We start from the raw sequence: 19,955 nt of genomic DNA, 5'->3' as shown, positions 1-19,955 counted from the left end.
TAAAGCTCAGCAGATTACGAGTTTTCCAGTGATACCTCACAAGGCATACTTTGTACAAAATGTATCATAGTCTTATAAAAAGGATGAACATAAGGGTATAGACTGTCACAGGGTTTCAATGCCAACATACTTGGCTTTATGGGAAATCACCACCTCAGACCCACCAGGAATCCCACTGTGTGTGCCGGCTGCACTCAGTGTAGAAGGGGAGAGCTCCCCGTCTCTGTGCAGCACTAAGTGCAATGGGGGAGAACTGCCAGTCTGTGGGCAGTGTTCAGTGTAATGGGGGAGAGCACCCCATCTGTATGCAGTGTTCAGTGCAATAGGGGAGAGCATCCCATCTGTATGCAATGCCCAGTGCAATGGGGGAGAGCATCCCATCTGTGTGCAGTGCTCAGTGCAATGGGGAAGAGCACCCCATCTGTATGCAGTGTTCAGTGCTATGGGGGAGAGCATCCCATCTGTATGCAATGATCACTGTAATGGGGAGAGCACCCCGCCAGTTTGCTGTGCTCAGTGCAATGGGGGAGAGCACCGTGTCTGTGTACAGTGCTCAGTGCTATGGGGAGAGCCCCCCATCTGTGTGCAGTGTTCAGTGCAATGGGGGAGAGCCCCCCATCTGTATGCAGTGACCACTGTAAGGGGGACAGCACCCCCTCTGTGTGCAGTGTTCAGTGCAATGGGGGAGAGCCCCCCATCTGTATGCAGTGATCACTGTAAGGGGGACAGCACCCCCTCTGTGTGCAGTGCTCAGTGCAACGGGGGAGAGCCCCCCGTCTGTGTGAGTGCTCAGTGTAATGGGGGATGAGTCCCCTGGTATCTGCCGTGCTCACTGCGCTGGGGTATGTGATGCTAAATCGGCTGGGCCTGGCTAGGGCCCAGTGCAGTGTCCTCCTGTCACAGGGAGCCGGGCTTTCCTGACATGAGGTGGTATTCTGTGCAGCAACCGTCCTGGCGACCTGACACAACAGGCTGGCTCTGCAGAAGAGCCTGTTGGGAGCTGCAGGCCCGGCTGAGCTGCTCTCCGCACCTGGCGCTCGCCGTGGGATGGAGAAGAGAAGGGGCAGGTCGCTCAGCCAGAGGCCAGCTCTGGCCCAGACGAACCATCCCTGTGGAGGGCAGCAGAGGGGAAAGTCACGGTACAGGCCGTGGGTGGGGAAGTGGCTCCAAGCAGGCAGCGCTCCATGCTGCAGAGCTGGAATCCAGAGCCACGCAGGGCACAGCACGGGGCTGCTCAGATCTGGGGCCACATCTAAATTCTGGGGGCCCCGTTCTGGCTCCCGTGTGACATGACGAGCTCCACTGGCTGTTACTTGGATGCTGCTGGGCCGGGGGAGTGGCTGGGCCCCAGGCTCCGAGCAGGCTGCGTGTGAGCAGCGGGCAGGGAGTGGGAGCTGTTCATGTGATGGATTGAGGCTTTCCTCACTTGCCCATTGATATGCTGAGATAATTGGGCCTCCCTAATGACGGCCAGAAATCAATCTGGCCATTTATCAAGGTGGTTCTAATTATGGCCGCGTGTGGCTGTTGCCAGCGCACACTGAGCGGGGCCGTGCTCCTGGCCAGTCCGGTGTCTCCTGCATGGGGGGCAGAGGCTGGAGGTGCCAGGGCAGAGCCAGGGGTCCGAGTACCGACATTCCTGTGCAAAGCAGAGCCTGGCAGAGCTGGGCCATCTGCGGGTCGGGGTGTTTAGTCTCCACAGGGGCTGGCTGGTGTTGGGGGAGGGGGCTGGTTATGGGTCCTTTCGCTCTCCTAAGGTCACATCGACCCTGCGAAGAGCGACACTGCAGCTTGCTCTGGGGAGGGGCGAGAGCTTGGGCGTGATTCGTGCTGATAAGAGGGAACCGGCAGAAGTCATTACCTGTCTCGAGCGCCTCCCTGGCTGCGTGCCCTGGAGCCGGAGCAAACGCAGCATGGAGCGGTGTGTGTGTGTGTGGGTGCGTGTATGCACGCACCTGCTTCTGTATGGGTGTTTGCATCCGTATATGTACTGGTGTGTGGGTGTGGGTGGGAGGGTCCGTTTCTGTGTATGGGGATTCCGTGGTGTAGGGCTGTGGGTGCACATGGGGAGGTGATTTCCCTGCAGCTCTGAAGTCACCAGGATCACACAAGAGCCGGGTGGGGGGGCCCGCCGGCCCCTGACGTGCACTGAGGACCTTGCCTCCCTCCCCTGTTTATCTTGCAGGCGGAGGCCTGGCGCTGATCAGGATCGTGCCTGGGTGTCTCGGTAATGCCTTCTGCTCGTTCCCATGTATCATACACCTCTCAGCCTGTCCTCGATCCTGCACGCTGGCAGCCCCGGGCGCTCCCATTTACCCCCGCAGCACACGGGGAGCCCTCCCGTCTGCGAGGCAGGGGAGGAGGAGGCAGGGCAACTGAAGAGGACGGTGGAGGGGCTAAGCATCAGGTGTGCAGCACATGGCCTGCGGGCTCCCTGGCTCCACATGCAGGCAGGGCTGGCTCTGCCCCCTGCCCTTTCCCTGGGATGCACTGGGGTCCATGCTCTCTGCGGGGCCTGCCTGCCTGCAAGGACAGCTGGGGCCTGGTTATGGGTGCAGGAGAGGGTGCCAGAAACAGCTGCCCTCTGTCCAGAGCCCAGCTTGTCCCAGTCCCTCTGTTCTCCTGGGCCCAGAGCCTGCTCCCTAGGAACGGGGGTAGGGTTACCACCTTTGAAATGCAAAAACCCCAGCACCATCCCCCAAGGTAAGCCTGCCACAACCCCAACCCAAAGACAGCTCTGCCAACAGCCACATATCGGATCTAAAGAGAGAACATGTATTGATAAGATCACACGTCTCCTCCCTCCTGCGTAACTCAAACTCTCTCACCCACATGTGCGAGGCGTTTGCATGTTGGTGAGCAGACAGCTGCTGTATTTTTGATCTGTTGCCGCTTAAACTGCGGCAGTCAGAAAACAGCAGCATCTTTAGCTGGACACAGAAATGTTTGCCATTCGCTATCCCAGTTTAGTGTTAGAATCATGCAAATCTTTAGACCTACGGTAAAAAAAAAACAGGCAAATTAAATTATTTTTCTGGCAACTGGCAAATCCATAAAAAACCTGGCCAGGCCGGTCAAATACCAGCCAGGTGGTTACCCTAAATGGGGTGGGGCTGGCGCCTTGTTCCCCTGCACGCTAGCCGGCTTCCCTGGGCAGTGAATCAGCCTCCTCTGTGCAGGGAGGAGCTCGGCGGGCCTCGTGCCCCCCAGGGCTGTCCCTGGGCAGCGGGTCTGTGCCCTGCCCACCAGGCAGGGGTGGTGCTGAAACCCTCTGGGCGTAGGACAGGCCACAAGGGGGCATTAGCTCCATGCCCGGCGCAGGTAGTGCACGGCCCCAGGCGGCTGTGTCCTGGGGGAGCTGTTCCTGGCCAGCTGCAATTTCTACGGCTCCTGGGGACGGAAGGTGAGCTGTATGGGCAGGTATAGGAGCAGCGGGAGCCTGGCGCTGCGTTGCCAGGAAGCAGAAACTCTCATTGTTCCCATGGTTAGAGCTCAGAGCTGCTAGCGAGCCGGGGAGGTTAAGCTGGTGGCAGCAGAGTCTGTGAGAGTGTCTCTAGCAGGACGAGGGCACTAAAGGGTGGGACCCTTGCGCACTTCAGAGCTTTGAGGAGAAGGTAGTCAGGTGTTTCTCTGTACTGGCCAAGCCCCCGGCAGACTGGTCTGGCAATCTCCTGGGAGCAGGCCAGAGGCCCAGGAGCTGCCTTTGGCAAAGGCTTGGATCTTCCCCGGCTCAGTTCCCAGCTCTTCTACAGACTCCGTGTGTGACCTTGGGCAAATCACTCAGTCTCTGGGCCCGTTGGAGGGTGAGCCTTGCACAGTGTCGCACGCTTCCCTTGGCCCTACATGCGTTCCCCCTCCTTTTGCACCTTGCCTCACACTTGAAAGGCCAGGGTGGCACAAGCAGAGAGTTCACCAGCCTGCTCTCTCAGAGGGACCACCCTGGTCCCTGATGTGAACGGAGTGCATGTACGGGCCCTGGCTTTGCTGGCCAACATTCCTCCCAGGTCAGCCCAACGAGCTGGAGTATCCTACGGCCTCTCTGCTCCTTACACAGCCCTCTGAGAAGGGACCCAGCGGAGCTCTTCCCTGCCAAAGCCACGGCTCCGGCTCGAACGGGGTTCTACGAGCTCCGAGCACAACATTGAACACAGGGTCCTTCAATCCCAAAGCGTCACTGTTCTCAGCGTCACAGGCCCAAAGCTGCTTTGGGACAGAGCCGGGAATCTGCGCGTGCCAGCACCGGCAGCGACAGGCACCCCGACTCAGTGACCCCAGCAGCAGGACAAGGCTGGACAGTGGAGAATTGCCGCTGGCTAAACGTCTGATCCCCAGGGATGGAGAACAAGGACCCCGCTCCAGAGAAGTGGCTGGGAAGGGCAGTCAAAGGCTTTGCTCGCATCCATCAGCTGCCAGCGCTTCCCAGTGGTACAGCAAGGCTGAGCGCACCTGAGCTAATGAACGAGGGGGGACAGGTCACCGATCACTGGCCAGTCCTGTAAGGAACATCTCCCTCCCCTCGCTGCAGTCTCAGCCAGTTCTGACACGGCCTCCCAACCCTGTGGCACAGGGTGGGAAGGCCAGGCTTGCCCCGGGGGTGGGGGGGTCTCTCTTACATGCTGGGCTTGCCAGTGATCCTCCCGCTACACTCCATGCATGCAATGAGACCGATGCTTCCCCATGGCTCAGAGCGCCTGAGCCGAGGATGCCAGACTGGGCCCAGGAAGGGTCACTTCTGCTTCTTGCCACGTCTCCACAGCCCTGTGACTGGTGACGTGTGTGTGGGGGAGGGGGGGCAGGCACCCTCTCCTCCCATTGATTCTCTGCTGTCCCAACCCGCCATCAGCATCCGGCTTCCTGCCCCCCGAGATTGGGCTCAGCGATCCCCCTCCGTGGTTCCCAAACGGCTCTGCCTTTTGAGTCATTGCTCTCCCTGCGCTTGCCCTGGCCCACACGGGCTCACACAGCATCACTCCCTGGTCTTTGGAGCCCCCCCTTCATCATCCCTTCAGCCCCCCTCTTGTCCAGGGCTGTGAGTTTGTTACCCAGCATTCCCAGTGAGGGCCTGGGCCAGCGCTCCACAAAGGAAACGCTCCAGAAGCCAGAGGTTTCCTGCTCCCCAGGGGGGAGTCAGGAGTCTGAGTCCCTCCCCACCCCAGCACTGTACGCCCTGGGTCAGCCCCAAACCTCGCACCTTGCTTTGTCACCAGTGCTGCTGCCCGTGGAACAGAGGGAATGTGGAGCCAGGTCTGAGCTCTCTCTCCCTTGGGTCCTTCTGGAGCAAGAGTCTGCAGCCTTGCCCAGTCCCTTTACTCCCCTTGACTGGCTTTCCTGGCAGGCCTTACAGGGAAAGCCAGCCTCTGTGCCAGGCCCCAGGCCTCTGCTCTTTCTGCCAGCCGCTGGCAGGTGCTGTTCACCCCCTCGCACACATGCAGGCCTGAGGGATGTGGCTGCTATATGCACGGGGGTCCCCAGCAGCACTGGCTTTTTGCTGGCATTTACAGAGCATAGCCCATCCCCCACCCCTGGCCCAGGGTGCACCCTTGACCAGAAGCCCCTCACCCATTTCAGACCCAAGGGTGCCCAATCCAGAGACAGGCTGGAGAACCTTTCCCCCACTGGAGGGCGAGCCTTGCACACGTGTCCCCCTCCTTTTGCACTTTGGCCTCACACTTGAAAGGCCAGTATGGCACAGGCAGAGAGTTGGGCAACCAGTTCCCACCTTCGCCAGCCCTGCCCTAGGGTGACCAGGTGTCCGGTTTTCGGGAACACCCAGTCAAAAAGTGACCCTGGTGGCTCCGGTCAGCACCGCCGACTGGGCTGTTAGAAGTCTGATCGGCGGTGCTACGGCACTAGGGCAGGCTAGTCCCTACCTGTCCTGGCTCCATGCTGTGCCCCAGAAGCGGCCAGCGGGTCCAGCTCCTAGGCGGAGGCTGGGGGTGGGGTGGGCACAGGGCTCCGCGCACTGCCCCTGCCGCAAGCACTGGCTCCGCATTCCTATTGGCCGGGAACCGCGGCCAATGGGAGCTGAGGGAGCAGTGCCTGTGGGTGATAGCAGCGCATGGAGCCTCCTGGCCCCTCCACCTAGGAGCCGGACCTGCTGTCTGCTTCCAGGGCGCAGCACGGAGCCAGGACAGGTAGGGACTAGCCTACCTTAACCCCGCTGCACTGCTGACTGGGAGCTGCCTGAGGTAAGCCCGTGCCCCAACCCCCTGCCCCAGTATTGAGTCCCCCCCAAACCTGGAGCCCCCTCCCTCACCCTGAACCCTTCATCCCCGGTCCCAGCCCAGAGCCCACACCCCCAGCCCAGAGTCCGTACCCCCTCCCACACTCCAACCCCCTGCCTCAACCCGCAGTCCCCTCCCACATTCCAAATCCCTTGGCCCCACCCCCCAGCTGGGAGCCCCCTCCTGCACCCCATTCCCAGCCCCACCCCAGAGCCCACACCCCCAGACATAGCCCTTACCTCTCCTTGGCACCTCAACCCCCTGCCCCAACCCAAAGCCCCCTCCCACACTCTGAACCCCTCTGTCCCACCCCCCAGCCTGGAGCCCCCTCCTGCACCCCAAATCCCTCATCCCAGAGCTCACACCCCCAGCTGGAGCTCTCACCCCCTTCCGCACCCCTCAAACCCGGAGCCCCCTCCTTCACCCCAAACCCCTCATCCCGAGCCCCACCCCAGAGCCTGCACCCCCAGACGTAGCCCTCACCGCCCCCTAGCGCCTCAACCCCCTGCCCCAGCCCAAAGCCCACTCCCATACTCTGAACCCCTTTGCCCCACCCCCCAGCCTGGAGCCCCCTCCTGCACCCCAAACCCCTCATCCTAGAGCTCACACCCCCAGCCGGAGCCCTCACCCCCTTCTGCACTCCAACCCACTTCCCCAGCCCGGACCCCTGCACCCCCTTCTGCACCCTACCCTCCTGCCCCAGCCCAGTGAAAGTGAGTGAGGGTGGGGGAATGTAGTGAGCAGGGCGCAAGGCCTCAGGGAAGTGGGGCGGGGGGCTAGAGTGTTGGGTTTCATGCCATTAGAAAGCTGGCAACCCTACCCTGCTCCCTCAGAGGGATCTAGGGCAACCTGCTTTCAAACTGCAAAAACGGGATACATGTGGGAACCACGCCCTGTCTGTGGGCCCGTCCCCTTCTTGGCGCCCCCAGGTGCGGCCTTGGTGGTGGGGAGGAGGAGCAGGGGGTAGGGCCTCAGGCCCACCTCACCCTAGAGGGACCCCACAGGTTCCCGGAGCGAATGGAGCGCCTGTGCTGGGCCTGGCTTTGCCAGCGGCCGTTCCTCCCAGCTCAGCCCAACATCGCGGTGTGCTACAGCCCCACTGCTCATTGCACGGCCCTCTGAGAAGGGACCCAGCCGAGGGGTTGCTCCTTCCCCTGTCTGCTCTGGAGCCGTGTGCAGATCTCCCTGCACCAGCCGCTCTTACGGAGCCAGGCTCTTTTGTTCTGTGACCCGATTCCATTTTTTAACAAACGATGTGAACAATCACCGGCCCGGCGCTAATTTCTCAGCTGTCTCCAGGGGCAGCCGGGGGCCTGGGAGACAAGCGAGACGGGAGTTCATTAACAGGGGGCCTGACAAAGCCGTCAGCGCCACCGTGGGAAGGCTGGGCCAGGGTTCAATGCAGTGACATGTGGGGCAGGGAAGCCTGTTTCAGGGTGGCCCCAGGCTGTGACAGGTCTGGTTGGCGGAGCTGTGATGCAGGGAGCGGCGCACGCCGATTGCCTGCAGGAAAGGGGGCCTCAGAATGGGGGTTACCCTCTTCTCTCTGCACCAGGGAACAACGGCTGCTCTACGGACCAGGGACGGGGAGAGCTGGGTTCAGTCCTCAGCCAGGTGCCACAGACCTTGGGCCAGCGCTTCATCTCCTAGCCCCACAGGGCCTGGGCGGCTCAGTCCATCCGCAAGAGGGAGAGGCTGGGCTGCTACAGGATGGGAGCCCCCCCGGAAAGTCCATGGCAACAATGCCCACCTGGCAGTGGCATGGGGCTGGCACTCTTGCTGTGCACAGGGTCATGCCCTGCCCTTCTCAGCCAGAGGGTTAGCAGCAGCGTCTACCAGTCTGGGCAGCCCCCGACGCTTTCGTAGCTGCACATCTGAGTGGCAGGCCCGATTGATACTACGTCAGGTCCCGGGCTCAGCGAGCACCACGTCAGACAGGCTGTGTAAACGGAGACAGCAGAAGCCGGGTCCTTGCAGCTCTGGTGCTGTCCCCTGGGCCCGTCTGGGAGGACTCCGAACAGGGGAGCCCAGGCTCTTCGCAGCCAGGGAGCGTGGGCCAGCGGCTAGGGTGCTACTCCGGGCGGCATGAGCCCCAGGCTCTGTTCCTGGCTCTGCCTGCATGTCCTTAGGGCTCATCTGCACTTAAAACGCTGCCACTTCAGCTGCGGCAGAGACGGGAGGAATTCGTCCGTCGCCTTCGCGCTGTTTGCCCAGGGCCTTAGGTCAGTGTAACTGCCTTGCTCAGGGGAGAGGGGTTTGCATACCCCGGAGCGACGGCTGGGCTGATCTGATTTTCTAGCGTGGCCCAGCCCTTAGTCTCTCTAGTTTCCAAAGGTTTTTAGGCCTGCCCGTGCTCCTGCTGTGTGGGGCCGTGCAGTGAAGAGGGACAGGTTCTCAGATCCTGCTGTGAAGGGGAATCAGGTGTCCGTTAGATTGTATTGATAATCTAGGGCTCTTCCTCCACTGAGAGCACGTCCCTGGCTGGGGGAGCCATCTCACTGCAGCAGAGATGTTCTGGGTCCCCCCCCAGCACCTTTTGCTGCATTCATTGTCCTGTCAGCATGGACTGGTGCATGGCAGCTCCTGTATGATCACTGGTAACTGCCTGTTCCTACTAATAGCAACACACAGTCTATAGCATTTTCCAGCCATGAATCTCAAAGGAGAGAAGTGTCATTGGCCCTGTTTTACAGATGGGGAAACAGAGGCACAGAGCAGTGACGTGCCCAAGGTCACCCAGCAGGCCAGTGTCAGAGCCAGGAATAGGACACAGGTCTCCTGAGTCCCAGTCCAGTGTTCTAGCTGCCAGGCCATTCTGCTAGCAAGCAGGCTAGAGGTAAGCAGGGGCTGGCCACTGAGGAGGGGACCCAAGAGACGGTTAGGTATCGTACACCCTCCTGGCTCCACGGGGACCCAAGAGGCGGTTAGGTATCGTACACCCTCTTGGCTCCACGCAGAGGCAAGCCACAGTCCACCCCCTGTGGCCGACTTGACTCAGGCAGGATCTGGTCCCTGGTTCTGGGGTGGATGCTGAAGATGGAGAGTTTGCTGCAGAATCATTCGCGTGCTGCCTGCTCCTCAGCTCTGCCTGTCGAGTGATCTCGCTTTCAACCTTTAGCTTCTGCACTCCTTTGCTGCCTTCTTTAAATGCCTCCCCCCCGCCCGCCCCGACACACTGGTGGTCTAGTGAGCTGCCAGCCCCACAGGCTGCCTCCGTGCCGGTGCTGCATTTCCAGGCGATTTGATGATTTGTTCTGTGTGTCGTTAGCGGCGGGATTCCTGACAAAGCGCCCCGCGCTGTGTGCAGAAGCAGAAAGCAGCTGCCTTTGCTTTGGTCACCAAAGACAACCTCCCCCTAGCTCTCGATTGTGCCGAGGGTATTGAAGCAGTCATCCTTGCTCTGATTTCCTGCCCTGTTCCTAGCAAGAAAGGTTGAGATGTTCCTTCTTTTCACTTACTCTGAAGAGCTGAGGCACTAAAATATCCAGGGGCAGCTGAATTCATTTACACCTCCCTCCCCCTTCTCATTTTCTTTTTTAAAAGAACTCTACAGTGTGTGGGAAAGAGGCTGGATGGACTCTCTGAAAACAGATTGTCAGCCGTGGGGCAGGGACCATCTGCTTATTTGTTCTATGTGTCCAGCACCTAGCGCGAAAGGGTCCTGAAGCCCACCTGGGCTCCTGGGTGCCGATACCACAAATAGTAAATAACAATAGCCAGGAAGAGTAGCAGTGCAAGCTTCCTCCCACCGCACATCCCTCAGCCCAGACCCAACGCAGCCACCTCTGGGGGGAGACAACAGCTCACAGGAACTGCTATGCTGGCTCAGATTGTCTAGTCCAATATCTTGTCTCTGAAAGAGGCCAGCACCAGCTGCCTCAGAGGAACAAACCCCATAGTGGGTAGTCGTGGGGTAATCTGCCCCCTGGGGATGTTTCCTCTGTTGCCCCTTGTACCGAAGCGAGGACTCACCGCTGTGGCGCCTCCTGCTGGTTGTCTGGGAATTAGCTCTTTCCAGCCTCAGAGCACCCTCTGCTGGCCGGTGTCTTGCCTGCCGCTGGCCCCGTGTCCCTCCCGGACCCCGGTGCCTGTTTAGCTCAGGGTTCTGCCCTAGCAGTACCCCCACACTCTGGGTCTCCCCTCCCAGGGGAACCCACAACCCTCTAAACCTACCTTGTCTCCGTGGCTCGTCATCTATCTCCTGCTCACTGGGGCAAACTGCAGTGTAATGGCTACTCATCATTGGCAAGGAGGTTAGGACGATGCTGCCTCTGCCCATTCCCAGGCTACCCTCTGCAGCCCCAGTACCTTTCTGGGCCTTTACCAAGGCCTGCAGCCTGGGGGTTTACCAGGCTGGAGCTCCCCAGCTCCCTTTGCCCTTCCCCAGCACTGCTCCAGTTCAGGTACCTTGCTCCCAGGCAGCTAGCCCTTCCCACTCCAGGACTAGAGTGAGATTCCTACAGCTCCTGGCCCTCAGCCCTCTTATAGGGCCAGCTGTGCCCTGATAGAGCTGGCCACAGTGGTGGCTGCTTCCCCACTCAGCTTTTCCCAGCCACAGCCCTCTCCAGGGTTGCTTTTAACCCCTCTTTACTGGAGTGGGGCAGCTGCCCCACTACACCCCCATCAGTGAACAGTTAGCCTGGGCCCTGGAGCAAATGGATGTTTTCATTGTCTGTACATGTGTCAGCTCCTGTTTGAAACCCTGCTGAGATCTTGACTTCCCGCACATCCAAGGGCAGGGAGTTCAGCAGGCTGTTGAGTGATCAAGCATTTCCAGGCATCGGTTCCGTACATCCTGCCTTTCACTCTCATTCACCACCCCCTTTGGGTTCTGCTGGTGTCAATAACACTGAAGGCAGCCCACAGGGCTGGGATCCATTTGGACCAGAGCCAGCAGAGGGGGTTGAAGCGCGGGGGTGGAGGTCACTACTTGCTCATGCTAAGGGATGACTAAGGTGGGATCTGGCTCCATACACGCAGTGGAAGGGTGTGAATGTGCGGCTGGAGGGGGATATTGAAGGCAACGCCGGGAGCTAGAGCCAGGAGTAAGGGGATAAAAGCCAGGGTTCTCCCCAGGCTACTGGGCCTTTGCCCAACAGGAGCACTGCTGAGTGCCCCCCAAATAAAGGGGCGACAAACTGTCTGGTGCTCCCCTGGCACACCCCTTCCTATGAGGCAGTGTGTGTTCCCCTCTGTGGCCAGCCAGCTCTGCCATCTTCTGAGGAGGCTGGTCCAGTGACTGGGACACAAGCCTGGGACTCGGGGTAACAGGCTTCCTGGGAGCCTTGGGCAGTCACTTTGCCTCTTTCTGCCTCAGTTCCCCACCTGTATGCTGGGCGCATGGCACGGCACAGCCTTGCCCCCGGGGGGCTGTGGGGATGAGCACAGGGAAGGCTGAGGTGCTCAGTGACGGGACCAGGTAGACGGGCAGAGTGGCAGTCCGGGTCCTTGGTCAGGTTCGGGAACGGTGGGGCGATGCTAGGGGTCATTCGGCAGGGAGATGTCTGGCTGCGGGGAAGCAGCCTCTTTGCTGCTGCTTCTTCCTTACGTCAGTCCTGGCAGATGGGCCTGCTCCCCCCACCGTGCTCTGTTCAGCGCCATCACCCACATGCTAACGGGTCTTCTTGGGTCGGCCTCTCCGTCCTTTGCCCAGGGCTGCGCGTTACACGAGCGACCCTTCGGAGCTGGCGTGCCCTCGCTGTCCTCTACAGGTGTCCCTTGGAGCGTATCTCTCATGTACACGTTCCTCACAGGGTCCTTCTCAACCTTCCCTGTTGTTCCATTCTGGGGAATGGGTCGTTTGCTCACCTGGTTACTTTGTTCCCAATGCTCAGTGGCACACACTACACCTGGACGGACCCCCGCTGTGTCGACCTTCCCTTTTCACCTTCCTGGCATCTTCCAGACTGCACCACTTCTCTCTCTCCAGCTGAGCCACACAGCCCCTTTGCTTGGGGCGTTTAATTAGACTGGGAGACATGCTGGAGTAGACAGGGTAGGGGGCCAAGTGTCTGGGTTAGATGAACACAGCTCTGTCCCTCTCTGGTGTGAGGATCCAGACGTGTCCTGACAAACCACCGTACACTCCCTGGTACACACTGCACTGGGGAGAGCGCTTGTTCGGACAGATGGCCGCATGGCACCGTGATGCCGCCACGCCCAAACGGCAGCATGGCAGAGTTAGCCAATCAGCAGGGCCTTCCCCATCAGACTTTTTCGGGCATGTCCAGTGTGGGTCTCAGATCCTCAGCAGGTGTGCGCACTGCAGGGTAACACATGAAGGCTGCAGTTCATGCAGAAGCCAACATCTGCACCTCGTTGCCTGTACGTCTGGCTGGAAATGCTCCACTGAGTATTAAGGGGAAATCGCATCTGCCTTGGTTTTTGGATTGAACATCTGCGCATGGCTACCTCCGGCTAATCCCTGTGCAATGAACTGGCTCTTGGTGCACAGAAATCATCTGGATACAAGGAAGATCCACAAGTGGCATGTGATGGTCAGGTCTTGACCTGTTCTCTCCTCCGTATGGCTTAACCCCATCTCCAAGCACATACCAGAGCGCATGCAGGTCTATTCAGCTGTGGCACTTTGGAGAGAGACGTCTCTTTGATGCGAGGCTGCGTTTTAACCTTGGGAAAGGCTGAGGTTGAAGCCAGGTTAAATAAATAAAAAATGGAGAAAAGCAAAGCTCTGGAAGCTTGAAGACCTGCAGATGTGACGTTCCCACAGCTCTCCTGCAAAATGTCTTGTGTGGGAAGCAACACACACCAAGCTCAGCCAGCCCAGGCCATCCCACACCGAGCCTCTCTGCCCCTCCCCAGCTGTGCTGTGTGCCTTTCTGGCGTGGTCCTGCCTGGCACCAGGAACCACACCTCGCAGAAGGCCAGAATAACTGTATCAAGCCTGTCTGCAGTGTGTGGCCCGTTCCCCAGCTCCAGCCCTGCAGCGCCGGCCTGTACAGAGATCTCCAGGCTTTGTGGCAGTGATACACCTCTTACAGGATCAGAGACGTGTATATCCAGAGAGCCTGTGTAGTGTTAATGAGCAGCTGGCGGAGATAAGCCATTGGTGTGAACTGGTGGGGTCACTCTGATGTTTCCACTGTGTGTTCCATGGATTGGGTGCAGACAGGTGGCGGGGCCTCTCTTCTGTTCGCAGCTGTGGAGGGAGCCGGCTGGTGCCTGGCCCAGCTTTGGCTCCAGATAAATAACCAGCGAGCATCACCTGATGCTAGCCAGCTGGTGCCACTCCACAGGTGGTTTGCTATCAACAGATGAATGGAGCAGCCAAGTGCAGAGGACACTGAGGGGAGCCCCTGAGATGGCTGACTGGAGAGTGGAGCCTGGGGGAATGGGGGAGCCGGGGCACCTGTAATGCGGGGCTGCTGCTGCACAACAACAAAGTGCCTCCGCAAAGAGGTACAGGGACAGACAGCACACTCCGGGCCTGCAGCATTTCTGTCCCGAGGCAGAGCTATCCCTGATCCCCTCTCCACCCTCTCCAGCTCCCTCCCCGCCGCAAACAGCAAGAGGAACGTGGTAAAGGGCACAAAGCAGGCTGGCTGGAAACGGTGAATCCAAGCAGTGATCGGCAGCGAGCATCTTCACACCGGGACCCCAAGCCGAACACACCCGGGCGCAGAGGAGAGAAGCAGTCACAGCGAGGGGAGATCGCTCAGCCTCGGATCACTGCCCTTCGTGCGGAACGCTCCGTCGTCGGTGGCGATCAAATGGAAAAGCGAAGCACGGCTGGGTGGGTTTCACTGCAGCAAATTCCAGAAAAGGAGGGTGGGGACCATCTGGCTGAAATTCTCTGCAGCCGGCTTCCAGTCTGGGGCTGCCAAAGAAGCAGATGGGGAAGCCGGCTGGACTGCAGATTTACTCGGCAGGTAACTGTAGGCTTAGACTGAGGCACGTAAACATGAAGAGCCACTCTACCTCCAGTGTAAACCCACTGCCATACAGCCTCAGGCATACTGAATGCACACAGGTACGCACACACACACGCCCCTCTCCTTCCCTGCACAACACCTGAATGCGTAGGCCATCTCACACTCCACACACACATTCACCCACACCCAGTGTTACCATTCCCTCTCCTGGGCCCATTCACCAGTGGGTTATTGTTGCATTGATTCTGTGCCAGGGCAATCTGTGGGTGTATAGGGAGTTTGATGCCTTTCTGGGCCTCCTTGTGAGCTCAGGGCCCTACATTCTGCATTTCTACATGGCCCCATCACTTCCCAGTTCCATGGGCTCCTCCCACTGAGCTCAGGATGCCACCCCTGCAGAGGTGAAGGCTGAGCCCTGCCTCTCAGACACGATAGGCATGGCCCCCACCAGCTCCTGAGTGGCATGTGCTCCAGCAGGCCACTCATTAAAACATCCCTTGGGTGTTGGATAGGCTGCGCAGAGGGAAAGGGAGGGCAGCTGATAGGGGGCACCTGAGTCTCTTGGGGAGATGTAGGAGGCAGTTTGGGATTGTAGATTAAACACATCAGGTGGTACTTTGGCTAAAATGATCAGTAGTGAATAGCTAACACATGTGGTGTGGCATTAGGTTTCAGAGTTAACAATCATTTGGGATGAATGGGCAGCCTATGGTGTCAGGCTGTCTGCAGACTCAGGAGCACAGTGCCTCACTGGTGACATTTTGAAGTATTTTTCTCAACCATTAGGGTCAGAAGGGTTTTTTAAATTTGAAAACTTAAGATTCGGGAACCCGAGGTGGAGGGGGGGGGGGGTTGGGGAGGATCCTGCTGCGAATTCTGCAGCCCTGGCTTCCCAGAATCCCTGGGGCTTGACCCTCATCTGATTTGTAAAAAACATTCATAAAAATGACAGCTGTGTTGAGGAATGTAAGGTTGGAATAGCAGGGGGCTGCGGGTCAGGAGTGAGGAGCATCAGAAGAGCATGTGCCTGTCTCAGGACTGGAATAGCAGAGGGCTGTAGCCCAGACTGGGGTGGCTCAGCACAGCTGCATTTGGGGAGTGCAGGACAGGAGATGCAGGGGTGCTGAAGTCCTCCTTGGGGTGTTCTAGCAAAGCTGCATAGGGAAGCTACAGCCGACTGGCTATTCATACGACACAGGGCAGGGCTCTGTCACACAAGTTCACATACGTGGACCATGGAAGGAAAGCCAACGATGGTTTGATGTTATTGGCTGGGATTTCCTGGAGTCCCTTAGAGCAACGTGTCAGGGAGCTGGTGATGACCCCTGGCACTGGCAGCCAGATGTTGCCGCTGTTGGTTCTCAGGGGCTGTGGAGTGTGGAGCTCCGGGGCAACACTGATGAGAAATGATCTAACTCCTCCCTGCTGGGGAGAGAAGCGAAAGGAGCTGGATCTCCCTCTGCCCCCTTGTTGTATTGTGGACCTGGAGGCTTCCTCTGGAGGCTCTAGACAGGTTTCAGAGGAGCAGCCGTGTTAGTCTGTATTCGCAAAAAGAAAAGGAGGACTTGTTACACCTTGGAGACTAACCAATGTATTTGAGCATAAGCTTTCGTGAGCTACACTGAATGCATCCGATGAAGTGAGCTGTAGCTCACGAAAGCTTATGCTCAAATAAATTGGTTAGTTTCTAAGGTGCCACAAGTCCTTCTTTTCTTTCTGGAGGCTCTGTTCACTTGAGCCAATTGGCTAGCATAAGCTCTGCAGGCTCCCACACGATCGTCGCTCGGTCTGATTTCTGACGCTGCTTCTGCTGTTCCCAACGTAGCAGTCAAGCGAACGCTGCTGGCCCTCTAATGCTGTATGGTTCCTTTCAGGGGAGGAGCCATGAACCCCACCATGGGGAGGACTCTGCCTTTGGTAGCTTTCCTTCAGCCCCGTGGCCTAATACTCTGCCCTCTGCCATCTAGAGTCTGCTGAGTGTCCCCGGTGACCGGTCTGGCATCCTTCTGGTGTAGATAGTGGCCCGCAGCATGAGATCTGAGTCAGGCTGCAAGAGGCGTGACAGAAAGCCCAGCGCCTTGGATTTGTTTGTACCTGTGGCCATCTCAAGCCAGCTAGGCTTTTTGCGGCCTCCTCCCCGGTCTCAGGCAGGGAGACAGCACCAGGATTTGGGAAGAGAGGGATAGAAAAGTGGCAGAGATTAAAGGAAACCAGCCCGTTGCGTGGCAGGGCTCTGTGTCCAGGCCTCAGCGTGGCTGGGGCCTAGTATGGTTGCTAATGAGAGCAGGAGGGGAGAGAGATATTACAAACCAGGGGATGAAACTGACCAAAGTCGGGAGTGGGCTGGTTATCAGGAGAAACTTCCTCTTGGTTCGATCCACAGATGTGGAAGGGGTGGAAACCCGATTGCCTAGGTGGTTCAGTGCAGACTGTGCTGGAGAACACAGTGTCCACAGTGACAGTCCTGCACTGGAAGGTGAGTCTCAGCCGGGAATCACAGAACCGGAGCTGTGCCCTCACCCGGGCAGAGGGATGCTCCCCCTGGTTGCTTTTTGCCCTGGGTGGGGTGCACCCTGGGTCAGATCTGCCCGTGTTTAATTTGACTGTGGTTTCTTGTTTCATTTTTAGGTCCTCCTTGACCTGCCCGCACTGTCTGAAGCAGAGCAACACCTTTGACCCCTTCCTGTGTGTCTCGTTACCCATCCCCCTGCGCCAGACCAGGTACGTGAGCCTCTGCTCTGAGCTTGCACCTGGATTGGCCCCTGGGAAACATCTTCCATCCCCACGCCATCCCTCTCTTCCCCGCCCTGTCTCCTGTTTCCCGGCAGGGGGCCCTGCTAGCCTGTGACCCAGCGCAGTGTGCGGTGGGAGCCATGTGCTGTTTGCCTGTCCCTGTCCCTGGCAGGGGGCCCTGCTGCAGAAGGCATAGGTGCTGGAACTAGGGGTGCAGGGGGTGCTGCTGCACCCCTTGGTTTGAAGCGGTTTCCATTATAAACAGGGTTTACAGTTGGGTTCAATGGCTCTCAGCACCCCCACTATACAAATTGTTCCAGTGCCCCTGGCCGAAGGTGGGGCTGCTCGCTGTGGGGGAAGGGGGCTAGTGTGCATGGGGTGTCGGGGGTCTGTCTCCGGGTTCCAATCACAGTGAGCTGGGCGGGTCCCATCGCAGTTGCTATTGGTCAGTCCACAGCCCAGACGCACCACGCTACTTGTCAATGTGGTGACCTAGGACTGGCAGAATGGGACAGCGAGGCTGGTGGAGGTTGAGCAGAGCTGTGTGTGTGGGGAGCCCAGGGCTGGGATATCAAGTGGCTGCGTGTCGGTGTGGAAGGAGCCCAGGGCTGGGATACCAAGGGCCTGCGGGTCAGGTCAGAAGTGAGGGGCACCGGTACAGCCGTGTGCATGAGCCCAGGGCTGGCATAGCAGGGGCTGCGGGTCGGGAGTGAGGGGCATCGGTACAGCTGTGTGCGTGAGCCCAGGGCTGGGCTAGCAGGGGCCTGCGGGTCAGGTCAGAAGTGAGGGGCACCAGTACAGCCGTGTGCATGAGCCCAGGGCTGGCAAAGCAGGGGCTGCGGGTCGGGAGTGAGGGGCATCGGTACAGCTGTGTGCGTGAGCCCAGGGCTGGGCTAGCAGGGGCCTGCGGGTCAGGAATGAGGGGCACTGGCAGAGCTGTCGGGGGGAGCTCAGGACCGGGAGATCGGAGGATGATGACTGACATGCGCTGGCAAAGCTGCAGGGCAGACTGGCGACTCCTTGGCTAGAGCTTGGCTTTCAATCAGGACTGAGGTTCATCGGCTGTGGTTGGGCCAGGGAAACACTTGCAAAGCTGCCCTCCCTTCACTGCCCTGCACTCCTGCTCTGTCACCCGAAGGGGGCATGGCAACAGCTGCGCGCGCCCCAGGCCCCAGCAGGGGGGTGGGACTTCTGACTGTAGGTGTTCGCCCATAAAACACTCCGATACCAAAAGAAAAAGTACTTGGTGTTTATCGAGTGAACACCGGAAATGGCTACTTGTAGTTACAGGCGGCAGGTGGTGCATTCTGCCGGGGAGATTCCTGAAGCACACGAACTGGCTGCACATTAATGGAGCTACGCAGACCCTGCTGGTGCGCTCTAAAGGTTGCCTAGTGCGCTTTAACCCAGAGCCATTTGAAGCAGTCCTACATTAACGTGCACCAGGGAATGTTACCAAGAGACACTCAGTACAGCACATACAAAGGAAAGCCCCCCTGCCATTTTTGGACAGCTGCATAAAACTCAAAATTTGCTAAAAAATACCCCCCCCCAATGAAATTAATAAACCCTTAAAACCAAACGCCCTCCATGGGGGGCAGAGGCAGCTCTGCAGTCGCCATTCTGCCCCCTGCTTTAGCCAGCACTGGGCTCTGCAACCTCGAATAGAGAGGTTCTGTTACGGGAGGTCAGCCCATTATTCGCACAGGGCAGCTTTCATTCCAGCTCCTTCATCTGTATTTCTAGAAACTCAGCTGCTCTTTCTCCGGCTTGGGCAACACCAAGCAAGGAGTAGCCACCAGGGTGTTTGAAAAGGTGCAAACCTGCAAAGGAAGGAAGGAAAGAAAATGAGACTTTTTATTGTGATTGGTGAGAGCAAAACAACCATTTTCTTACCCGTCAAATCCTCCTTTGCATTCTGAACTAGCAGCCGGTTCCTACAGATCGGCTGCCCCCACGCTGGCTCATTAGGACACAGATCACCGGCTCCTGTGATATCATTTCTCAGACCCGAGGTCTTGCAGACGAGAGCTGAGGCCATCCACCTGACAGGATTTACTCTTCCAAAGAGCTGTTTTCACACTTTGCAATCGATAATAGATGCTGGCGCGAACAGCAGCGTCAGTGCTGAACTGAGAGACGTGTCTGGTAACAATTCCCGCAGCAGGAAGTGTGTTTGGCAAGCGTTTGCGCTGAACGTGCCTCCCGGTCTCATTGGAGCTGCGACGTTAACGTGCAACTAGTCGCAAAAACCGACAGCGGGAGGAAACACTTGTCCCTGTTTGTCTGGTAGGTTCTGTTCTGTCTCTGGTTGCACAACACCCAGCACAACAGGGCTCCCTCTGCGTGCCGGCAGCGCATGGGGCTAGTGCGGTACGCTCCAGGGGGACAGTACTGCTCTGCACCCACAAACCTGCCCTCCAGCCCTGCCTGAGGGACCTTTACAGGGTGCTGGGGGAAGAGGCAGAAGGAGAATCAGGCAGCTGAGCGTAAGCTCGGAGCAAGGGGCAGCATGGAGTCGTAACGTGGTCCTTGGTTCCCCTCTTGCTCCCGGGGCAGTCGCCTCGTACCAGGCGCAGAAGATACTTTCCCCTCCGCACTGGGTCTGCTGCGCTGGCCATTGTGCGTGCCTGCACGTGCCTGGGGGGGGGGGGTGCGTGAGCACATTGTGCAGTCAAGTCTCCACCCAGCTGTGGGGGGAGGAGGGGTGGAGTAGCGGCTACCTTTACACGGGGGAGAAGGGGCCACAGACGCTTTCCTACCAGCCTGTGCAGCTGCGGAGCCAAGGTCTTGGCTGGCTCCCAGGTGCCCGGCCCCACCTCTGCAGAGAAGCCTGGAGGCGGTGGTTCAGGTCTGTCCCAGTCTAACCCCTCAGCAGCGCCATGCGAGACAGGTACAGCAGCTGGAGGGCGCTGCCCGGAGATTTAGCAGCTGTCTGGGGTTATTTGTCCCGTCCCTCCCCGGGTAAAAGCAGCCTGTGAGGTCCCGTCATAGGGCAGAAGGGGCTGTTAGATCCTGGCCTGACCCCCTGCAGAGCACACGCCACAGGATTTCACCGTTACCTCTGCAGGTAGCCCAGTCACTTGCCTCAGGCCAGCGCGTCTCT

General features: G+C 58.7%; 1 protein-coding gene across 1 annotated transcript in view; it reads left to right on the top strand.

Moving 5' to 3' along the window:
- USP43 (ubiquitin specific peptidase 43) overlaps positions 1 to 19,955 on the top strand; it is a 184,895-nt gene that overhangs the window by 90,076 nt on the left and 74,864 nt on the right. Inside the window, exon 4 of the mRNA XM_084648154.1 lies at positions 16,745 to 16,837. Within this exon, the coding sequence (XP_084504280.1) occupies positions 16,745 to 16,837 (93 nt within the window). The remainder of the gene's footprint in view (positions 1 to 16,744; positions 16,838 to 19,955) is intronic.

Source organism: Lepidochelys olivacea (genome assembly GCF_965140295.1).
Source record: "Lepidochelys olivacea isolate rLepOli2 genome assembly, chromosome: 14".
Lineage (NCBI taxonomy): Eukaryota > Metazoa > Chordata > Testudines > Cheloniidae > Lepidochelys > Lepidochelys olivacea.
This window is presented reverse-complemented; position numbering and strand designations above follow the sequence as displayed.